This window comes from Elaeis guineensis, chromosome 12 (genome assembly GCF_000442705.2).
Source record: "Elaeis guineensis isolate ETL-2024a chromosome 12, EG11, whole genome shotgun sequence".
Taxonomy (NCBI): domain Eukaryota; kingdom Viridiplantae; phylum Streptophyta; class Magnoliopsida; order Arecales; family Arecaceae; genus Elaeis; species Elaeis guineensis.
The window spans coordinates 4,566,165-4,588,351 of NC_026004.2; the positions used below are offsets into that span (position 1 = coordinate 4,566,165).

General features: G+C 41.2%; 1 protein-coding gene across 1 annotated transcript; it reads right to left on the reverse strand.

The window, feature by feature from the left end:
• Positions 1-727: 727 nt before the first annotated feature.
• LOC105055621 (malate dehydrogenase [NADP] 1, chloroplastic) lies at positions 728-18,009 on the reverse strand. Its single transcript, XM_010937512.4, has 14 exons — positions 17,761-18,009; positions 17,570-17,666; positions 15,776-15,862; positions 3,673-3,757; positions 3,338-3,519; positions 3,159-3,229; positions 2,960-3,050; positions 2,777-2,851; positions 2,446-2,547; positions 2,195-2,317; positions 1,626-1,694; positions 1,474-1,542; positions 1,330-1,383; positions 728-1,244 (listed from the first exon to the last, which is right to left on the reverse strand). The coding sequence occupies exons 1-14, from the start codon at positions 17,922-17,924 to the stop codon at positions 1,191-1,193; spliced, it is 1,323 nt and encodes a 440-aa protein (XP_010935814.1). The 5' UTR covers positions 17,925-18,009; the 3' UTR covers positions 728-1,190.
• Between the last annotated feature and the right edge of the window lie 4,178 nt (positions 18,010-22,187).

A 22,187-nucleotide genomic window follows, 5' to 3' on the forward strand; every position in this document is an offset into this window, starting at 1 on the left:
ACTCTAAAAAATTAATCCCGCTAGTTAAAAATATAGACCTATCCTAGCTTGTAAGCCTATTATCTAACTGGTTTTACCGTCCAATTCATAAATCCAATAGAATTTTCAGTCTATACACCCAACTAGGCCTTTGGAGATACATTTATCCTGTCACAAATAATCAAAACAACCAGTTGGAAGGATGAGGGCAAAACGAACATATAAGTCAACAGTAAAAGCAGACATAACATGATACGATTAAAAATGCAGGAACGTTAGAGGACAAACTTGCCTCCACATCACCGTGCTGGAATTAAGCCCTTCATGTCCATGTATCTACCTGCCTATGCTCTTGACAGACTTACTGCGAGCAGAAAATTCATTATTTTTAGCAAGACAGCTGATATACATCTACATAAATAATCATGTCGAGGCCGTTAGCTATGATGCAATTCGCAACGAAACCTCCAAATCCACCTTTCAATTGCAGTTGGCTTACAAACCTGATGACTCGGTCACATATATCTACAGAAAAGAAATGAAATGTTGGAAACGAAATCCAGCTTGCCTACATGGATTCCTGGCATGGTCGACTTAATTTGCAAAGACATTCAATCTCACTTGGGCTGACTGCTGGGTGTAACCTAAGCTCAGCAATACGGTCACCAGTTCACTGTTCACCACATAAAATACCTAGTAGGTTTGACAAATTAAACCACCATCATCATAAAGTTATACAACCATACAATATAAAAGGCTTTTGACTGTGGCTTCTCTTGCCTTTTATTTATTCCATATTATTTTGTGACCAAATATCTCTCCAACACACATTCACCGGCCACTGCTCTTTCCACATCTATAGCCAGTCCCATCTTTCATAAATACATATCATTCATTAATTTATATTTTGATATGAGAGAAACAAGAGAAGCATTCCTCCCAAAAGCTGTATTACATTTGTATAAATTACATAAATGATAGAAAATATCTTTCTGGGAAATCACAGCCATCCTTGCTTCCTTTCATGTGCATCCCAGGAGGCAAATGGTAGCAGAACACCCATAATTTTGTAGTAGAAAAGCTGCAATTTAGAATGAAGCCACATGGCCGCTTATATATAAGCGAATCATAGCAATAAGCAGCTTTCGATGGCCTTCTACTCCTCCCAATAGTTTATCCACCAGATTATTAAATGTGGTGTCTCACTAATCTTACTGCTCTCCAGGGAGCATAGTGTCCTCCGGAAGATCACAAAATGCATTACCCTGGGAAACAGCACACAACAGTACCTGTCTTAGATGCCTACCATGACTGTTATCATCCAAGATGCTGCACAAATAAATTGCGTACCTCTCCAGTAAGATGGGCTACACATCTTTTCTCAGCAAGCAACTCAGCTTCAGTCTGTACAGATTGCAAGCTTAGATACACAAGATATGCAACTCCGATAGATTGAGCGTCTTGCAGGTGTTTAAACTTTGAAGTAAACCATACCTTTTTTATACGTTTCCAGAGGTAATCATCAAAAGTTACCTCCTTGACTAGTTCATAATCACCATTTCCCTGATAAATAATGGCAAGCTTGTCAGAGACGCTTCTCAGTGAAAGCTAAGCAGTATAAGAACTAGATTTTGAAAACCAGCAACCTCTGATCTACACGGCATGCTGAACACAATGTCCTCCGCAATGCCATAAGGATTGCCGTTGGTATAAACCTATGGATGCCATGTAAAATGTGAGACTACAAATATTTACAGTGAAAAAGATCAAGATTGTATATATATATAAAGTAATATCTAGAGAAATTTAAATCCTGACATCCTGATATATGCGAGGACTGTCTCTGGGAATTTTGTCATAATACAAGAGTTCTATTGGGGTTTCATAACTATTTTGGGCTCTGAGAAATATACATAGCCAAGAATGCCAGCTTGATTTTATCGAACATAAGGGCTCTTCAACCCAATTAGGTACATCACTACTCTGATTTCATACTTGACATCTGACAGTAAGATATGAAAAAAATTTGAATGTATTTTCTTTAAAAAGATGAAGTTACACAACAAGTGCATCTTGACAATTCTCGAGTCTAGAATGCTAAAAGCCGACTACTGTAAAAACAAAACAAATGGCAGGTGTACAAACTAATCTTTTCTTAATGCAACTTGTACTGGAAAATTTAATTTTAATGGAGATGGGTAGGCTCCAAATTTACCCCTGAAGAGAACCAATCCCCTGGGGGAGTGGGTGTGATAAGAGATCTTATGGCATCTACAATTGACACGGCAGTTGATGCAGCAGAAGATCTTCCCCATTTTTGGATCAGCACACCTCCACGCTGCAAATCAAGCAACATGCTTTGACTAGTAAACGAAACAAATGCTTCCAGAACTATGATATTCATCTTTGCATAAATATTGAAATAATGATTGTATGACATCATATCATTTTGTGGTCGGTATGTACCTTCTGAACTCTTTCTGTGAACTCTTCCTCTAACCACTTGCTATCAGTGATAACTTCCTTTACAGGAATGCCATTAATTTTAGCATTTAAAAAATCAGGAACCTGCTAGAAAAAAAAGATGTATTTGTTAACTTCATAAAGCTGTTCTTTTTTCTACAATAACCTTTCATTTTGCTTTAATAAAATTTAAAAGTTCTCTACCCCAACGCCCGCTCCCCCCCCCCCCCACACACACACAAAAAGGGCCAAAGTTGATTTACTTCAAAAGTAGTAGGAGATTCCTAGAAAATGAAAATTTAAAGTCATCCCTATAATAAGAATATTCCTTGACCTGAGTGGTTGAGTGGTTTCCCCATATGGTCATGTTCGACACTTTATCATAAAATACACCTGCTTTGAGGGCAAGCTGCAGAAATTGAAGAAAATTTTTGATTCATCATCATCTGATGAATGGTAGAGGCAGTTACAATTTACAGCTAAAGAACCAGTACACACAATGTGCAGAACTGTTCACCTGGCATTTGGCTCTATTTTCATCCAATCTTGTCAAGGCATGGAAATTTTTTGCAGGTAAGTCTGGTGCATTCTTTAAACAAATAAGTGCACTGCAGAGAAGATATTTAGTAGACCAGAGGTGACAATGTGCATAGCACTAAGTAAGGCACATATCTGTAAAGATAGAAGTTATAATAAATAAAATGTATGTCTTGTACTTTGTATTGCATGGGTTTCCAACAACCATCACTTTGACATTGCGGGATGCTACTGCATTGAGTGCTTTTCCCTGAAATTCATTTGATTCCAAGAATCAATATATGCAAGAAAAATATAGCAATGATCACCCTCTGTTCATATGATTGGCGCATGGTACAATACTTATCAGAAACAGCACCTGTTCAGCAAAAATTTGCCCATTAATATCCAGTAAGCCAGCCCGTTCCATTCCAGGTCCACGGGGCTTTGCCCCAATCAGGAGCGCCCATTCGGCATCTTGAAACACCTCATAAGGATCTATGCCTATGTTTACCTCCCTCAACAGAGGATACAGAGAGTCCTCCAACTCCATGGCCACTCCTACAGTTGTAAAGGCAAAGTTAAGGAAAAAGACAAAGAAAAGAAAGAATGAGAGAACAAACCTCATAGTATAGTTAATGGCTTCTAAACAGAAATTCTACATGAAAACTGGGTTATCTGTTTGACATATTACTGCAATCAAATAAATCTTACCTTCAAGAGCTTGAAATGATCTTTCGGATCCCAACAATTTCAAAGCAATGGGTTGTTCTGACCCAAAAACTTCGCCAGATGCAAGCTGAAATTTCAAATAGGTTCATCAGCATACTCTTCAACTTTGACATCAGGTATGCATAGCAAAACATATGGAAAACATAAAAACAAACACATAAGACAATCATAAGAAACTTCATCATATGGTACTATATTGTTTTTCATCGATTCTAAATTTATCATTTATTACCTATAGACAGGCTATGCTAGAAAGCTAAGTTGATATGTAGATATAACACCAGTATACAACGGTAGCATTCAGATAATTGGGTATGTTACTGTTGCTCCAAGGACCATGACCATAACCAGCCTGTCCTTTTCAAACTTATTTGCTATCAGCTTTACTGATCTAATTCATAAGTAAACTGAACCTTCTAAGCATCTACCTTATTGCTCCATAGAGACTTTTATATTATATTTTTCTCTTTTCCTGTTAAACTCTTCATGTAAAGCAAAGCCCCGATCTTAATGAGCTGTGAGATTCATACACATGACAATGCCTTTAAATTAGTTTCCTAGTGCATGAAAGTCTAGCACATAGGACCTAATACTGATATAGTTGGAAGTATGGGAATGCCAACTATTAACGTATTGTAGATATATCTACATATCTATGATTTTACTTTTTAAGACAGTTGTATCTACAGTGTTGGGGCAATACAACCGACCCCCGACTCCGACTCTACATCAGCTGAATGAACATATTATACCGACTCACAATCGGCTGACCGACCAACAGTCGGCTGACCGACCAACAACAGATGACTTAATTAACCTTCGACCGAAGACCATCGGTATATTAGAGCTACCAGCCGATGGACATTCGGATCTTCTACCGATTTATCAGTATTACCGATATACAGTCGGCTTATCTGCTCAACATACCCTAACCGTTAATGAATGGTAATCAACTACGTGTCACGGCCATTAGTGGGAATAAACTACCCACTAACTCCACAATTATAGCCCAATAATTTAGTGGTGTAAAAAGCGGGATCACGCATTTTCTCTTCACTTTTCCTTAAAGGTGCATTTCACTTGCCTGGTTACTGGCATAACAAAAAAAAGACATATTAACAATGATATAAAGTCCAGTTGCAACATGGTGGGCTTGGTCATAGAAAGCATCTTCCGTTAGGTAACAGAGATCTAGCAAGAATACGAAAAACATAGATCTAGAGATGATTCAAAATTGTAGAAATTTATTTTGAATTAGATCAAGTGCTCATAATTTAGCTAGGATGAGTATGTTGCATGTTGCTATTAACAAATGGGTTACTTTGGTCCATCAGTCACTTAAAATTTTGGTAAACCCTAGCCTAACCTGGATCAGACTCATTTTCATGATTAGCCATGACTAGATTTGGTTCATGTTTGTTGATGATGGAAGTAAATTAAGAGTGTTTTTATTGTAAAGTTGAGATTTCTTTCATTTGCATGTGTGTTTAATTAAGGCTTTGAGAATGTGTTATTTTCATCACATCCTTTGCTCCTTAATATGATTTTTGGTTCTTGATATGCAGTTTGAAAAGGAGAACCCAAATGTAGTGACTTTTCCCCCAGTCAAAATAGGTGAGAATGAAGACATTACAAAGGAGGCAGTGCTGGCAACCTTAAGAAGGGTGTTGATCCGTTATGCTACTCTACAAGCTCATGATGGGCATTGGCCCAATGATTTTTCGGGTCCAATGTTCACTTTACCTCTTTGGGTAATCCTTGATCTACAAACAGCACGGATAAGGCAATTTTGGGCCAAGACTCTGCCACACTAATTCTTTGATTAGCTGTTCACCAACTCCTCTCTGACTTAAGCATCGGAGGGTCCTCGCCGGATACAACTCCGGTCTGTGAGGACTTGATTTTGCAGATGCTCTTCACCGACGACAGGCGAAAAGGAGTTGGCCGCAACAAATTGACGCGCCAAGTAGGGAAAAAACTACAATCAACTATGCCGAGAACTAGAGCTTAGCATTCGACTGGATCGACAAGGTAGTCCTCCCGTCGGAAAGACGTTTCTCCCCCACCTTCGGTGGCAGAGCCCAGTTCTTCGCGTTCTGTGGTCATCACGGACGCACAGATTGCTGCACTCATGCGGCAAATGAAAGTTTTGACGGAGGCGGTGCAAAGCCTCCAGCAGCAGCAAATCCAACAGCAACAGCAGCCACCGATGGAGCAATCGGTGGCTTAGTCAGTGCCGTCTAGGCACAGCCGCCGTCCTTTGCGATGCTCGCCCTCTTCATCTCCGGAGCAACTGTCTCGACACTCCCACCGAGATGGACAACCACATTCTCAGCACTCTCACCGTGCCACCCATCATTCGCGGCGTTCTTCCTCTCCTTCTCGTGCACAGTATCAAGAAGGGAAAACGGCCGCGGACACCTTCTGCTTTTCCTTCTTCGAACTCTTCAGGGGGTTCCACCCTCGGAGTTTTCCGGCAACGACGTCTTAACGACTATGAATGCAAGTTTCGAGAAATTGATCGTCAGCTCGCCCGACTTCAAGTGGAAGATCGGAAGTCTTCCAACGACTACGACTTTCACATGGCTCAGCCTCTCTCTCGATGCATCTTGGATGAACCGATTCCCTCTTGGTTCAAGATGCCACAGCTGGAGTCATACAATGGCTCCATCGATTCGATCGACCATCTGAAAAGCTATAAGGCTCTTATGATGATCCAGGAGGCAACCAACGTCCTCTTATACATTGGCTTTTCGACAACTCTTCGAAAGGCTGCTCGAGCTTGGTATTTCGGACTTCAGTCGGGGAGCATTAATTCTTTCAAGCAGCTTGAACATTCTTTCGTGATCCACTTCAGCACAAGTCGAAGGTCGTCACGGACATCCGACAGTCTCTTCTCAATTAAGCAAGATGAGAAAAAGACACTGAGAGACTTTGTGGCTCATTTCAATACAGCCACGCTTGAGGTTAGGGACCTCAATGAAGACATGACTATATCGACCATGAAGAGGGATATGAGGAGATCCAGATTCACCTACTTTTTAGATAAAACTCTCTCCTGGACCTATGCTGAACTTTTGGAGTGCGCGTACAAGTATATTCGCGCGGATGAAGCTGCTTCTGATCGATGCCAAACAGACGAAAAAGATCAGAAGAAAAAACAAAAGAAAAGTGAAGCTCCGGTCAAATCAAGTAGGTCGACTGTCAATGAGCGAGCTTCACCTCGACGATGGAGTCCGAAGCCGAACTATGACAGGTATGACTCCTGTACTCCTCTCTTTGCTCTTCGTGCGCAGATTCTGATGAAGATCAAAGGAGTAGAATACTTACAACACCTCCCACCAATGAAAGCACCATCGAGGAGCCGAGATAGGAAGAAGTACTGTCGGTTCCATCGTGATCATGGTCATGATATCGAATAGTGCATCCAGTTCAGGGACGAGTTAAAAGTCCAGATTCGACGAGGCTATCTTAGGAAGTTCCGAAGGGATCAACCGACTCAACCTTCTGCTGACCGACAATCTCAGCCACAAACTGAGAAGACTATCAACAATCGATCGACTGCAGGAGTAATCAACATGATCTCTGGGCAACCAAACTGGGGGGCAACTTCCGAAGAAGAATCGACGAAGAAACGACGACTCGACGATGTAATTACTTTTTCGGAAGAAGATGTTCGAAGAATTCAAAATCTCCATGATGATGCTGTCGTTGTTTCGACAACGATAGCTAATTATGATGTAAAAAGAATTCTTATAGATAATGAAAGCTCAACAGATATTTTGTTTTACTCGACTTTTTCCTGAATGCGACTATCGACTGATCGACTTAGAAGAGTCTCGACGTCATTGGTTGGTTTCACTGGAGATGCTGTTACTGTGGAAGGAAAAATTACTCTTTCCTTAACCATAGGAACTGAACCACAACAGAGTACTGTACTCTTGGCATTCATAGTTGTCCGAGTTCCTTCGGCTTATAATGCCATACTCGGATGATCTTGACTTAATGTCCTGAGAGCAGTAGTCTCGACATATCATTTATTAGTCTGATTTCCGACAAAAAATGAAGTCGGAGAGATGCATGGAGATCAACAACTTGCTCGACGCTGCTTCTTAGTTTTCACACAAAATAATAAACCTGAAGACTCTTTATCCGTTGATAAATTGGACCAAAAAGAAAATGAACAGAGGGGTGAACCGACCGAACAACTAGTTTCAATTTCATTAAAAGAAGAAGATCCTGAGAAGACGGCCCAAATTGGATCGCAGTTGTCTAATTCGGAGCGGCAGCAATTAATAAATCTACTGAGGGTAAATGCTGATGTTTTTGCTTGATCGACAACAGACATGTCAGGAATTTCTTCGAAAGTAATAACTCATCGACTCAATATTGACCCAAAGGTCAAGCCGGTGAGATAGAAGAAAAGATCTTTTGCTCCTGAAAGGCAGAAGATCATCGACGAAGAAGTCGACAAGCTCCTCGTAGCTGACTTCATCAGGGAAGCTACTTATCCTGATTGGCTCGCCAATATAGTGATGGTGAGAAAGGCCAATAAAAAATGAAGAATTTGCATCGACTACACAAATTTGAACGAAGCTTATCCAAAAGACAGTTTTCTTCTGCCAAAAATTGATCAATTAGTTGATACAACTTCGGAACACCAACTCTTGAGCTTTATGAATGCCTTCGTTGGATATAACCAGATTCGGATGGCACCTGAAGATGAGCACACAGCCTTCGTAACCGACAAGGGCATATACTGCTATAAAGTAATGCCTTTCGATTTAAAAAATATCGGAGCCACTTATCAAGTGCTTGTCAATAAAATCTTCAAGACACAGATCGGGCGAAACATAAAAATTTATGTGGACGATATGCTAGTGAAAAGCTCTCAAACTTCAGATCATGTTCGAGACCTGAAGGAAACTTTCAGCACACTTCGACGACATCAGATGAAGTTGAATCCGACTAAGTGTGCATTTGGAGTGACTTCCGAAAAATTTCTTGAATTTTTTGTGTCACAACGAGGAATCAAGGTCAATCTCGAAAAGATAAAGACTATCATCAACATGAAGCACCTAAGTTGAAAGAAAGAGATACAACAACTCAATGGAAGAATTGCCGCACTCAGTCGATTCATTTCAAAGTCGACAGAAAGATACTTGTCTTTCTTCAAGACCTTGAGGCAATCGAACGACTTCATATGGTCAGATGAATGTCGATAGTCCTTCGAAGATCTGAAAAAATATCTTGCTTTTTCACCACTACTGACAAAACCGAAGGAGGGAGAAACTCTGTATCTCTACTTAACAATTTCAACGGAATCCTGCAGTTCGGTACTCGTCCAAGAAGATGAAAGCCAAATTCAACAATCGATCTACTACACCAGCAAGGTGCTTCACAATGCTGAAGTGAGATATTTAAAAGCGAAGAAAATGATCTACGCTTTAATTAGATCATCGCAACGACTTCGCCCGTACTTTCAAGCACACCCGATCGTTGTCTTGACAGACCAGCCATTGAAGGCAATCCTGCATCGACCTGATACATTGGATCGAATGGCAAAGTGGGCAATAAAGCTTGATGAATTTGATATACAATATCGCCCACGGCCATCAATGCAGATGCAAGTTTTGGCCGACTTCACCGTCGAATATACAATATCTAATAATAAATCTGAAGACGAGCTGATGACAAAATAAAATAGACCACGACTCCTGAATCCGACTCGACGTCGGTATAGGTGCTACATATTGATGAAGCATCTAATGCACAAAGCAGTGGAGCTGGTCTCATCCTTACAAATTCTGAAGGGATTATTACCGAATACGCCATTTGATTCAATTTTAAAGCTTCGAATAATCAAGCCGAATATAAAACACTCTTAGCTGGCTTAAAAATTATCAAGAAGCTCGATATCAATGATCTGAAGGTCTTCACCGACTCACACTTGATTGCTGGACAGGTTAAGGATGAGTTTGAAGTCTGAGATCCTATTAAGTACTTTCAGAAAGTGAAAGATCTTACCTAAATCTTAAAATATTTTGAGATATTTCACATCTCAAAAATAGAAAATGCTCGAGCCGACATACTTTCATGACTCACAACTACTTCCTTTAACTCGCTGGGTCAGACATTCGTCGAATGCCTCGAACAGCCAAGTATTGATAAAATCGAGGAAATACTACAACTCACTGATGATTCAAGCTGGATGGATCCGATTGTCTAGTACTTGACTGATGGGACTCTCCCTGTGGATCTCTCAGAAGCCAAACAACTTAGATGGACGGCCTTTCAATATATTTTGATGAATGGTTATCCATACAAAAGATCGTTCTCTTTTTTCTTACTGAAGTATTTGAGACCGACAGATGCCGATTATGCACTCAGGAAGGTTCATGAAGGAATTTGTAGAAATCACTTCGAGGGCAAAGCTCCAGCTTACAAGATCCTACGACAAGGATATTATTAGCCTATCATGAAGAAAGATGCGGCTAAATTTATCCGAAGGTATGAACCATGTCAGAGATATGCAAATATACAACACCAACCGGCAAGTCAGTTAACATTAATTGCTGCGTCATGGCCCTTCGCACAACAGGAGATTGATATACTTGGTCCTTTCCTTCCAATATCTGGTCAGAGAAAGTTCATAGTAGTCGCCATCGACTACTTCACCAAATGGGTAGAAGCTGAACCTCTGACACAAATCACTGAGAGTAAGATGGAGAACTTCATTCAAAAATCAATCATATGCAGATTCGGTTTACCACACACCATCATCACTGACAATGATCGACAATTCGACAATCAGAACTTTAAAGAGTTCTGTGCGAAGTTTCATATTACGCACAAATTCATATCAGTCGGTCATCCACAATCTAATGAAAAGGTGGAAGTAACCAACCGAACAATTCTGCATGGACTCAAAATCAGACTGAATGAAGCTAAAGACCTCTGGATAGAAGAACTATATCCTATCTTATGGGCATACCGAACGACTCCTCGTATACTAACAGAAGAATCGCCGTTCAATTTAGCCAATGGAACAGAAGCGATGATCCCACTTGAGATCGGATTACCTTCAACAAGGGTTGAGCAATACAGTGAGCCGAGCAATTCCGAATGTCGAAGAGCCGATCTAGATCTACTTCCAGAAGTCTGACAGCAAGCTCAACTTCGGATGACAGCTTATCGGCAAAGGATAGCCTGGTATTACAATGCAAAAGTTAAACCGAAGGTCTTCCGTCCTGGAGATCTGGTCTTACGGAAAGCAGAAGTCTCAAGACCTCTTGACCAAGAAAAATTATCTCCGAACTAGGAAGGACCCTATAGAATAACAAAGACACTTCGATCGGACGCATATCGGTTAGAAACTATGGAGGGAATAACCATTCTCCGAACATGGAATGCAGACAACTTGAAAATATATTATCAATAAAGTTGTCCGTATATATATTATTCAGAATGAAACATTGAATTTCAGAATTATAAGTTTCAGTCACCTATAAAGTGATAATAGATCGACAGATGGACGGTCAATTCATCGACTATCGACTATATTTCGATTTTCCACTGTAAAAACCGACATATCAATTATACTCCGGCTTTCATTGTAAAAGCCACAATACCGACTGTGTCTCAGTACTGAACATATCCCGACTTTTCACTGTAAAAGCCGATCATTGTCAAATGACTATTATGCTGACTTAGTCTTAACTAAGCGGAATGCTATGCCAATACGACCAAGGTCAGATTGAAATTATACCAACTTGACTACAATCGATCGAAGAATTTTCGACTTGCCATCGATTATCAACTAACTTAACGTACTAAACCGACTAAGATCGAAGGTAGGGTATTCGGCTTATTACCATTTACCCTAATGCTTCAAAGTATGTCAAATGGATATCCGACTAATGAACGATTCTACAAGTACTATCGAACGTTCAGTTTACCGATTGATATTCGATAGTTAAATGATTACTCTACAACATTACAAACACATAGAAGAGAATTTATATTTAGAAAAATTCTTTTCATTCATTTGAAAGAGAAGATTACAAAATTGGACCGAAGTCCGAGTATAAGTATTTGATTACAAAAAGAAAACAAAATTGCACCGATCATCAGTCGCAGTCTCCATCTCTTTGCTCCGGTGTAGCATCTGAGACTTGGACAATTTCTGGTGCTGTCGATGCTCCATCTTGAGTCGGTGCATCTTTTTCTTCTTCAGCAGCTCCATCTTCTGATACTGGAGGGACAATGCTGCTCAAGTCAAAGTCTGGATATAATTTTTCGACCGCATCTCCGCCGTCCTCGTACCCGACGTAGTAGGAAGCGAATCCGCCTTCAAAGATCTCTTCTTTGAACTCTTCTGAATTCTTGAAATCCTCGATTGCTCGGTTCAGGGCCTCCTTTGCCGACTCTGCTTCCGCCCTAGCCAACTCTGCATCAGCTTTTGCAGATGCCGATTCCTCATCGGCCAGTGCCAATCTTTTCAGGCTGGCTCGATGTCGTCCACGTTCGGCTTCGAGTTCAAGGATGCACCCGTCTCTTTCTCGTCGAAGTCGGTGGATGGAATGTTTCTTGCTTTTAATCCACAATTCAAGAGCCGAAGTATTTTGACAAGCCAACTCAAGTTCAACTCTAGAGGATTCAAGGTCGGCGGACAGACGGGAGACTTCCTCTTGAAGCTTCACCTCCCGTTCGACCGCCGCCTGAAGTTGCTCAAGGGTAGTCGCCTTCTCAGCATTGGCGGCCGCCACTTTATTCATCCATGTCCGACGAAAGTTGGCAACTTTTTCGTAGCCGGCCTGTAGATCAAACATGTCATGTACCAACTACAATCAGAGGACAAGTCGGATCAGATTACAAAAAAAAAAGCGAAGGAAATCTTACCCCGAGTATCATCGGGTAAAAAGAAAAGAACATCTCGACGACAGTTCTGCTCTTTCTGTGCTCCTGATCGGTCGGGAGAAGAACAGCTTGGATGAGCCGCCTGGCCAATGTCGGATTGACCAAGACCGACTCATCCTAGGACACTGATGTCACAGTGAACCGTATGACCCATCGACGTTGCATCATTCGTCGAAATCGCCAGTGCCTTCCCTCGATCTTCTGTCGGTGGTCTCGCATTTGAAAATACGAGGAAGCTGGAGCTTGACTGTGCCTGTGAGAGCCCCACTGGGGGAGCGACTGGCGTAGCCGCTGATTGTTCGGGTTCAACCGCGGCCTCCACCTCGGCACGAACCTCAGTTGATGGAGCTACCAATGTTGCTACAGCAGCCCTGTCTTCTCTTGCCGCTCTTCAGCAGACGGCACGTTGAGGAGCACTGTCGGAGCCGACAGCCCCAGAATCGGCTCGAAAATCGATGCTGATGGTACGTCGGGTTCCCTCGCCGGCACAGATGTAGTTGCCCGACTCTTCTTCGGCGGTCGAGAGGGTCCAGCCTTGGATGCCGCTGCCCTCTTCTTGGCAGCATGCTGGCGAATATTGACGGTTGATACTCGCGCCCTCGGTTGCATAGCTGCGATCGGAACAAAGAAGTCAGTACAATTCAGAAAACAAACAAAAAAAAAATAAAAGTGATCGACTATGCTATACCTAAATTGGTGATCGAATTAAGACCGGCATCGTAGAGAGCTTGTTCGGTCATCAGCTCTCTGCAGTGGGACCACCATGTCCTTCAACCGGTGGAAGTCCTCCCAATCGCCGACCTCCACCTGATTGTTATCGTTGGGGTCGGTCCTTGGATCGCCCTAGCATGAAGAAAAGCCTCAGGGAAGAGAGGAAGCAGCAAAGAAGAACTGATTCTTCCATCCATGAATAGACGATGGAAGATCGGTAATGAAAGAAAGACCCTTTCTTGGGTTGAAAAACCACCAACCTTTGGCCTTTGGATGGAGACGGAGAACAAAAAAGGAATGAAAAAGAGAAGGACGAGGCTCGATCGGTATTAACCAACACAACAAAAACTAATTATTAACCGGACCGAATTCGGTGCCAGCTGAGTGGGACGGAAACCATAATAGTTCAGAAAATTCTTGACGAACTACGGAATCGAAAACTGAAGATCCATCCAAAGAACTTCGACATAGAAGGCCACCTGACCCGAAGGAGGGGAGTTCACCCGACCATCGACACCAGACGCAAAAAGTTGATATTGCTACGGGATACGATATTGTTTCCGAAGCCGCTCAACATTCAGTTCAGAAAGTGAAGAAGCCTCTACTTCCGGACCCGATGGAAAGTCGTAGGTCGGATTCTCCGACCGACTACCCTGAGAAGAAGAGGCCCTAACCATTGGAGAAGAAAACGAAAGAAAATCAAAAAGAAGATGGACCCAAGGACAAAGACTTAACCTGAAAACCAAAAAGAAAGACGAAGGAAAAGACTGGAGTTTTTTTATGCTGGGACGACTTTCCGGTAGAGTTTCTGCAGCAGAAGATAAAATGCAAAGTAAAAATTTGATCGAAAGCGACCTTATATATATAGGATTCCTCAACGGCCAGGATGAAAGCGATCAAATCAGAGTCTCATCAGATAACGATACGTGGTAACATCCGGACCGACCATTGATCGGACGATTCGATGCACCTGCTCTTGATCGTGCCACCTCACCGTCATCCACGTGAACAGCTCCGATCCAATGACATTCAGATACATGGCCAAAATCTACTAGTCAGGATCATATCGTCTGGCACCGAATTATCTTTCTGAAACGACGTCCGATACAAACGTCTGATATCGAATCGTCCTATCGATATGACAGTCCAATAATGATTTTACAGCCATCGAAACGACAAAACAGTCGGAGAATTCTCAACTAGCAGTCAAGTCGGGGCTCGAGGCAACACATAAAGACTCCCATTGTCCAACATGACAGACCATGTAATAATATACACGTCGGATCACTTTGGACTTGGAAGTGGAGGATAACTATAGGGGCAATACAACCGACCTCCGACTCCGACTCTACATTAGCCGAATGAACATATTATGCCGACTCACAGTTGGCTGACCGACCAACAGTCGACTATTATCGACCAACAACAGATGACTTAATTAACCTCCGATCGAAAATCATCGACATATCAAAGCTACCAGCCGATGGACATTCGGATCTTCTACCGACTTATCAGTATTACCGACATGCAGCCGGCTTATCTGCTCAACATACGCTAACCGTTATGAACGGTTATTAATTACGTATCACGGCCATTAGTGGGAATAAACAACCCACTAACTCCACAATTATAGCTCGATAATTTAGCAGCATAAAAAGCGAGACCACGTGCTCACGGTTACATCAGAATCATTTATAAAAAGAGAGATAAACAAACAACACGGGTAAGCCAATTTTGGGCTAAGACTCTACCACACTAACTTTTTGATTAGCTGTTCACCAACTCCGCTCTGATTTAAGCATCGGAGAGTCCCCGCTAGACATAACTCCGGTCTGTGAGGACTTGATTTTGTAGGTGCTCTTCACCGGCGACAGGCGAAAAGGAGTTGGCCGCAACATACAGATACAAAAGGAATTGATGTATGTTCCTCATCTTTTTGTCCAAGTAAGTTTTATGCTAAAATAAAGATATAGAGAATACAATGTTAGTGAGCCATTAAGGTCAACATATAAAACTTCATGGATCATTACAACAGTCCGCAGGAGTTTTTTTGTGCAATTTTAATAGAACTACCACAAACAGAGCCAACTCATCAACGTAGAGTACACATATGGCATGCCCTGGAAAAAAAAAATGAATGATTTCAAAATGATAATATCATAGAAACTAGAAATCCTTTTTTCTCCATATCCACTTTGGCTGTTTTGAGCAAGAGATAGCACAGTAACATATTAACCTTATACATTATTAGCTAATATGTTTTCTAATTTTAGAAATAAGATCCAGGAAAATTGAGGCCCTAGTGAAGGATAGATTACAATAACATAGACAATACTACTAATACAAGGATTTTTCTTATAACATATGATAAGCAATAAGGAAACCTAATGCATTGCATTGTAACTTGAAAACCTAGGCAATATTAAAGGGGGGAAGTAAAGGGTGGACTCCTTACTTTGAAAAGTAAATGGTTAGATATCATTCCAGCTGCACCTGAAACTGCAATATTAATTAAACTTTTCCATGACTTTGTCTTCTCATCCTATAGAACATCAGGAAAAAAAATATCAAAATAAGAATTAATATGATTTAAAAGGTCAGATCAAACTCATAGTTGCACTGTCAATCTCATGAAAAGTTTGATTCTAGGGAATGAAAGTATATATCATTTTCTGATTCATACCTAAATCAAGATCAGTCATATTTATGAAAATTGTCACTTTATCTTGTGAAGGTCAAGTGTGCTTGATTTAAAATAGCTTATTTATCCCTCGAGCCATTTAGGTCAAGTTGAGAAGCACAACCAAAGAAGAAAAGTTCATAACCTGTATTTATAAGAGTAAGACCAACACTGAGAACAAAGAAGGATCACGTGAACTGATAATCCTTCCTGGTGGATGCCAAAGGTTTCTTCTTGAGGATTTCTACTTTATATTGAAAAAGGTGCATTATTGCTAATTTAACGGGACAAAGAAGAATCCAAGAGAGACTGTTGCTTCAAGAGAGGAAAGAAAGCGAACCGTAATTAAGGGGTCTTCTTGGCACCTCTCTAGGAGATGAAAAGAAGAGAGACTTTGCACTCTTAAACTGAATCATCTTTCACTTCGGCACCATTGGCAATGAATATGATGAGGGGAAAGAAAATGAACAAAAGGAAGAGGGAAGAAGAAAATAATGCACTTGCTGCATTCAGCTTTCATATAGCTTTCTTAGCTACCCTTTAAGCATGTCACTTCTCTTCTGGCCAAGTTATGGCAGGTGTATAGCATGAGGGCCTATTTGTGCATTTTACAGACACATATAACATGCATATGATATCGGAGCTGATGAGGTGAACAAACTAAATATAAACACATGCAAGTTCAGGTGCACCAGTCATGCCAAAGCACAGGCACATGAGACAAGTCTCTGTTTTGGTGTACCAAGAAATGCCAGATTATTTAAGGGGTTTGGAATTCCCAACACAAACTGAAAGACTCAATTGCGTGTTGCATGTGCAGCTGTATTGTACTTTGAATGCAGAGCACAAGCCACAAAATAAAGTGCACTGGAAAATGACATGAAACTTAGGGCTAAAGGTGACAAAATTTTGATGTTTCCTGCATCCAGCAACAGGTATTTTTAGAGCTCGCTATCCATATGTGAGAAAAGTGTCACCCAAAGTGAAGAGTTGATAAAACAGCCAAAACTTGTATCACTTTATTGCTACGAGTAGATAATCTCAAATCACCTTGACCCATAGATTACCAATTCTAAGGTCATGTATATGCTTTTGTCCACTCTGTTTATGTTTATCCTTTTAGATAATAGGCTGGATACCTATAACACCTAAGAATGAGAGTCTAAACCTTTTTCCTTCTCCTTTTTCCTTGTCCCTGTTCTTCTTATCAGTAATTTCAGCAAACAACTTTGCTGCCCAACTTACTCCTCCACCAACCTTGATAAGAAGCATCATGCCTTCATGATTCTACCGATTTAAACTAATTACATGATGCAGCAGTATTATCCAACCTAGACCAACTCTCGAGTGGCCTGTACAACATCAAATCAGCAGCACATTTTCCATCATTTAATAACCGGTGCTTTGGAAGTGATAAACCTTCCCATATATTCTTTTCAGACAAACCCAAAATGTACAAACTTACTCATCTGGAACGAAAAATCACCAAATCCCTGTCATTTGATCATTTATTGACAATCAAACAGCAAGATTGGTCACTCCAAGCAACCAGGTAAACACGAAAATTACCGCCTTGAGGTCATATGTAGTACAGAACACACCGAAGCATTCTCTCCTCTTCTCAGCGTCAGCTGGGGTGGCGGGGGCAATTGGAGCCTGGACTTGGCTGCCAAACAACGACCAGAAAATTATAAATCAAATGCGAGATAAGAACAGAAAGAAGCAAACTTTGAGAGAAAGGAAAGAGAAGAAGGTCTCACTTTGGTGCTATGGAGCAGAGGATTCCCGGCGTCCGGCGAAGTGGAGGCAAAACAGAGCATCGCCGATTCTTGTAAAAGTGAAGAGGGGTTGCGAACTTGGAAGCGAGGTTGGAGGGAAGGGTTTGGGTTCTCGGATGGGAAGGAGAAATGTCCGCTAAGGCCATGGAAGGATCGGAGAGGAGTGGAGGAACAGGGGAGGTAAAGGGGAGAACTTGGAAGAGATGAGAGGTAGGGACGGAGAGAGGAAGGAATTAAGGGGGATTGGATTTTGTTTTTAAAAATGCAAATAATGGACATAAGGCCACCATAAACACACGTGGCACGACAGCATGGTCCAAACCCCGGCAAAATCAGACTAGCTGCTTAGAATATTTTTCGGCTTTTTTTTCCCTAGTCGATTTAATTACTCATTTGCTCAGCCAAAGCCCCCAAGTCTTTTTTTCTTTCTTTCTTTCTTTTTCAAATTGAAGGAAATGAAAGGGAAGGCAGAAGAGAGTAGACCGTTGAGAGTTTCCTACTACCATATTTTTAGTTATTTCATCTCAAGAATTTTTTTTTTGGTAGTCTATTATATGTATTTAACTGGTATTTTGATTCCAGTTGCAAAAAGATCAGGGGTGCATTTGGTTCGTAATTAAATTGAAATTAAAATTAAAATAAAAATTTGAAATAATCCTAATTCAATCGGAATCGAATTTAAATGCCATGGACAATTTAGGATTGAGTTTTGGGAGACTGACATTCTCTTTTTTTTTTTTTTTCTAAATTTAAAATCAAAATCGGATCCCCTCCAACCAAACTATCGAAATAGGAGTCACTCGTTCCTGTCCTATTCCAAAGCTAAGCTCCCCTCTCAACCAAACAGATCCCAAGTTCTTTTTCTTATAAGCTTTCGATTGCAGCTCAGGTATATGTATTTTTTTTCATTTACTCTTCTTTTTTCCCTGAAACACAGAATTAAATGTTTATAAGTTGAAAGAAGTCAAGATTGGGCAAAAAAAAGAAAAAAAAATTGTGTTTATATAACGTTTTCTTCAAGAGTTGAATTCAGAAGACATTTCTAGGAAGATAAGTGAGACAACGTTGCAATACGAACTGGATATTTCTGAAGATTAGTATGCGGATTCAAGCTTAGACCTTGAAGTTCTTGCCCTCGAAGGTCTGGCCAAACTGCCAATCTTTTAGGGTGATATGCCAATGAGGTCGATTTGTGACGGTCACTTGTCATAACTCCGAATGACAAGGATTGCCCAGTTTAGTCCTCACCACTCTCCCAGTACTGACCCCAGTTTCGCTACATCGGCGTCCACCCCAGCTTGTTTCCTTTTACAGGACATCTCCAGCGCCATCGACGTTCCACACAAGAATAAGTTGCAGTAGCGGTTACCTGTGATGGCGAACCTGATCCCACCTTGCCTCCGGCATGGAACCCCTAGACATCATTTACCAACTACTCAATCAACCATTCACTTGACAAGATGTGCTTTTTGATACAAAGTAGTACATTGTTACAAACATGGATAGGATATGTTGTGGCAACATAATCTACAACACGAGTTGTAGAAGTTGTCTAGATTATTACATATTGTGCTTATCATGCTGATACACTCCTTCTTTATTCTTTTGTTGGAGAAAAAAATAGAAAATTATGATCAAAGATTAGAAGTCTAACCTGCAATATTGGACAGCTACAATTCCAGCCTTGTACTCGGCAGTAGGCCGGCATTGCGAGATCAAAGTGAACGCAGGGGGGGTTGCACCAACCACCATTGTCACTAGGCAGGTACCAGTTGGGAGGGCATTGGTTGGTGCCAGTGACAAAGATGGAAGGCTGACCAGGTTTGCATGACTGTGGGGCATTGACGCACTCGATCTCAAAGCATGACCCACACAACCTGTGCCATCGTTAAACAGAACGTTGCACTGGGCCGCTGTCATGAGGCCACACCCTTGGCTCATTGTATCTGAATATACCACATGCTCCCTCTACACAAGTCAGGAAAACTCGAATCACTTAATTACTCCCTTTGAACTCAAATATATGTTTATGATGTTTGATAGGAGTTTGAGATGGTAGGTTGGATGCACAAGATCCGGCTGTCTCTAGACGAATATATATATTGATAGGAATGTTAACGTAGGCAAGAATAAGCGAATGATTTTGATGAAATTCGGATGGCAGCCAATCTCTCATCTAGTCATCTTTTTCAAAAATCTCAACCCATTAACAAGGGGTTCACATATGTTAATCCTACCAAATAAAAAGGGTAAAGCACAGATGCGTCACCACTCCTCTTTTTATTTGAAGGTTTTATATTAGAAAATTGAGGCTTCATCAAAGTGTCTGAAATAACTAATTTGGTTATTTCTTTCTCCAACAATAATTCTTCAAATAATGAAGAAAAAAAGATCGATAAATAATTGATGCTCGGAGACCATACATAAAGCTCGGTCATGAATTCCAAGTTAAGTGAATTCATAGCGAGATCATGTAGGGCAGAAAGTGACAATATGTAAGCCAAGTAGATTTTTCTTTTTCATTTTTTTTTTTTTTTAAAGCATGGTCTTCACCTCAAAATGTGTAGGTTTGAAAGGAATACATTGAATCGTAGCGCCAATATATATAATAACTCACTGAAGTCCAAATAGATGCATATGATTCAACTAGGCTCTAACGCATGGCTAACTTGAGTTGGATTTGCTGCATGACCCAGTAGAATCAGACTTTGTTCTATGAATTTTGTGAGCCATGAAATGAATTTGTTACCCTTTGCCTGACAACCATCGGCGCCTCCATGGAATGTGGCATGGGCATCGTTCCATGGCCCGGCCCCGAACATGTCATGGCTCATGATAGGACCATGATCGCTAGTGGCCACACCAACTTCAGTGTGCGCCTCCAAGAGCACCAAAGCCACTAGCACAGGCAGTAGGAGAGCGTGGGATGGCAATGCTATGGCGCGACTGCAGCGATAGGCGGCAGGGACTGGAGTGCACTAGAAGCTCTTTCAGACGTGCTTTGGCTCATGGAATTGGAGCTTTATGTATGGGAGTGTTTGCGTGGGGCTTTGTTGAGCTTTAGCTATGTTTAGCTAGCTTAGCCTCTTGGCTTATCGCTAAAAGAGAACATAGAAGAAGGAGAGGCTGAGAGTAATTGGTGAGGTTTGGACTCAAACGGCCATTTCTCTCCCTGCCTCTCTCTGGAGCCAGAAACGCCCAATTCTTTAGGTTTAGACATGGGCCAGGTAACCAAGTAGGAATGAAGGACGGCTGTTTCTTGTTGACATGGGAACATACTGCCTTGCCGCTCTTTTTGACTGCTTAATAATTTGATGCCATATGAACATCACATTGCATACAAAAATGCATGAGACGTAAAATAACTTGCGGATATGACATGGGCACGAGCATCACTGAACGACACATCTCATGAATCTCAATACAGAGTGTTCTGATGATGCTTCATTTGATTGTTATAATGAATTGACGAGTGTCTGACCAACTCCCATGCAAGAAGGTTTCTGAGGCAGAGCAGTGGGCCAAACTTTGAGCTTGCTTGAGCATTGGTTTACAGGGATAGCTAATGTTTCTCTTTTAAAAAATGTGTCAAAGGAAAATTTGATTTTATTATTATACCAACGAGATGAGCGGTAGTTGTTCACTTAGTGACGACAGTGATCGCACCAAATTTCGTGAGAAGCGTTGCATGCCAGTATCTACATACGCTTGAAATTTTTAATTCTGGGGCAGGATGCGTAGTATGCGTTGCAAAAGTCGGGAGAACAACTTCAGTTCAAGGAGTACCAGAGTTCAGCACGTGCTAGTGTGCATGCAGCTAGCTTCAGGCACGGGACCGGCTGCGAGAAAGGGGCCTCAGAGTTTAGGAGTTTGGAGCCCAGCTAGTGTTGGTTGGGCCTTTCGGATTATGTAACCAGAGACCAGCAGGGTACCGTTTCAGTTAGGTGCCTTTGGCTCCTTCTCAATTAAACCAATATGAGCCATCTCTCTAAGTTGTTCTATATGGGAATTTCCTTCTATTTCCACTTCATGCCAACCACATACCCAACAGGGCTCCCCTGGACGCAACTGAGTTTAAATGCCTAGTTTCGGGCAACAAAACATGCATGTAGCCTGACTCGGTTCATTACGGTTTGACCTGGTTTAGCTCCTACTTTGCTGTAGCAAAATGTTTATTGCAGGACCTGAACTCATACCCTCCAATAATAAGTTTATACAGCTATTCTCATGGATAATAACCATATATAATATCACTCAAGTTGGACGTAGGCTGGCTTCATGACTAGCAAGCAAATATTTTCCTTTTAATAATGAATGTCACCAATCCTGCTTTAAGATACATGTCTGGTGCTTTAAGAAGTGCACCAGCAGCATTTTAAGAATAAAATGTACGCCAGTCCAGACCTCGG

Bases quoted from the DNA above. Each gene is read 5' to 3' on its own strand.
- LOC105055621 (XM_010937512.4), bottom strand. From the start codon at position 17,924: ATGGCCTTAGCGGACATTTCTCCTTCCCATCCGAGAACCCAAACCCTT. The intron at 3,758-15,775 runs GTAAGGAGTCCA...TTGAAATTTCAG, and splicing joins CTAACCATTTACTTTTCAAA to CTTGCATCTGGCGAAGTTTT. The intron at 1,245-1,329 runs GTACGCAATTTA...GCTGTTTCCCAG, and splicing joins TAGCCCATCTTACTGGAGAG to GGTAATGCATTTTGTGATCT.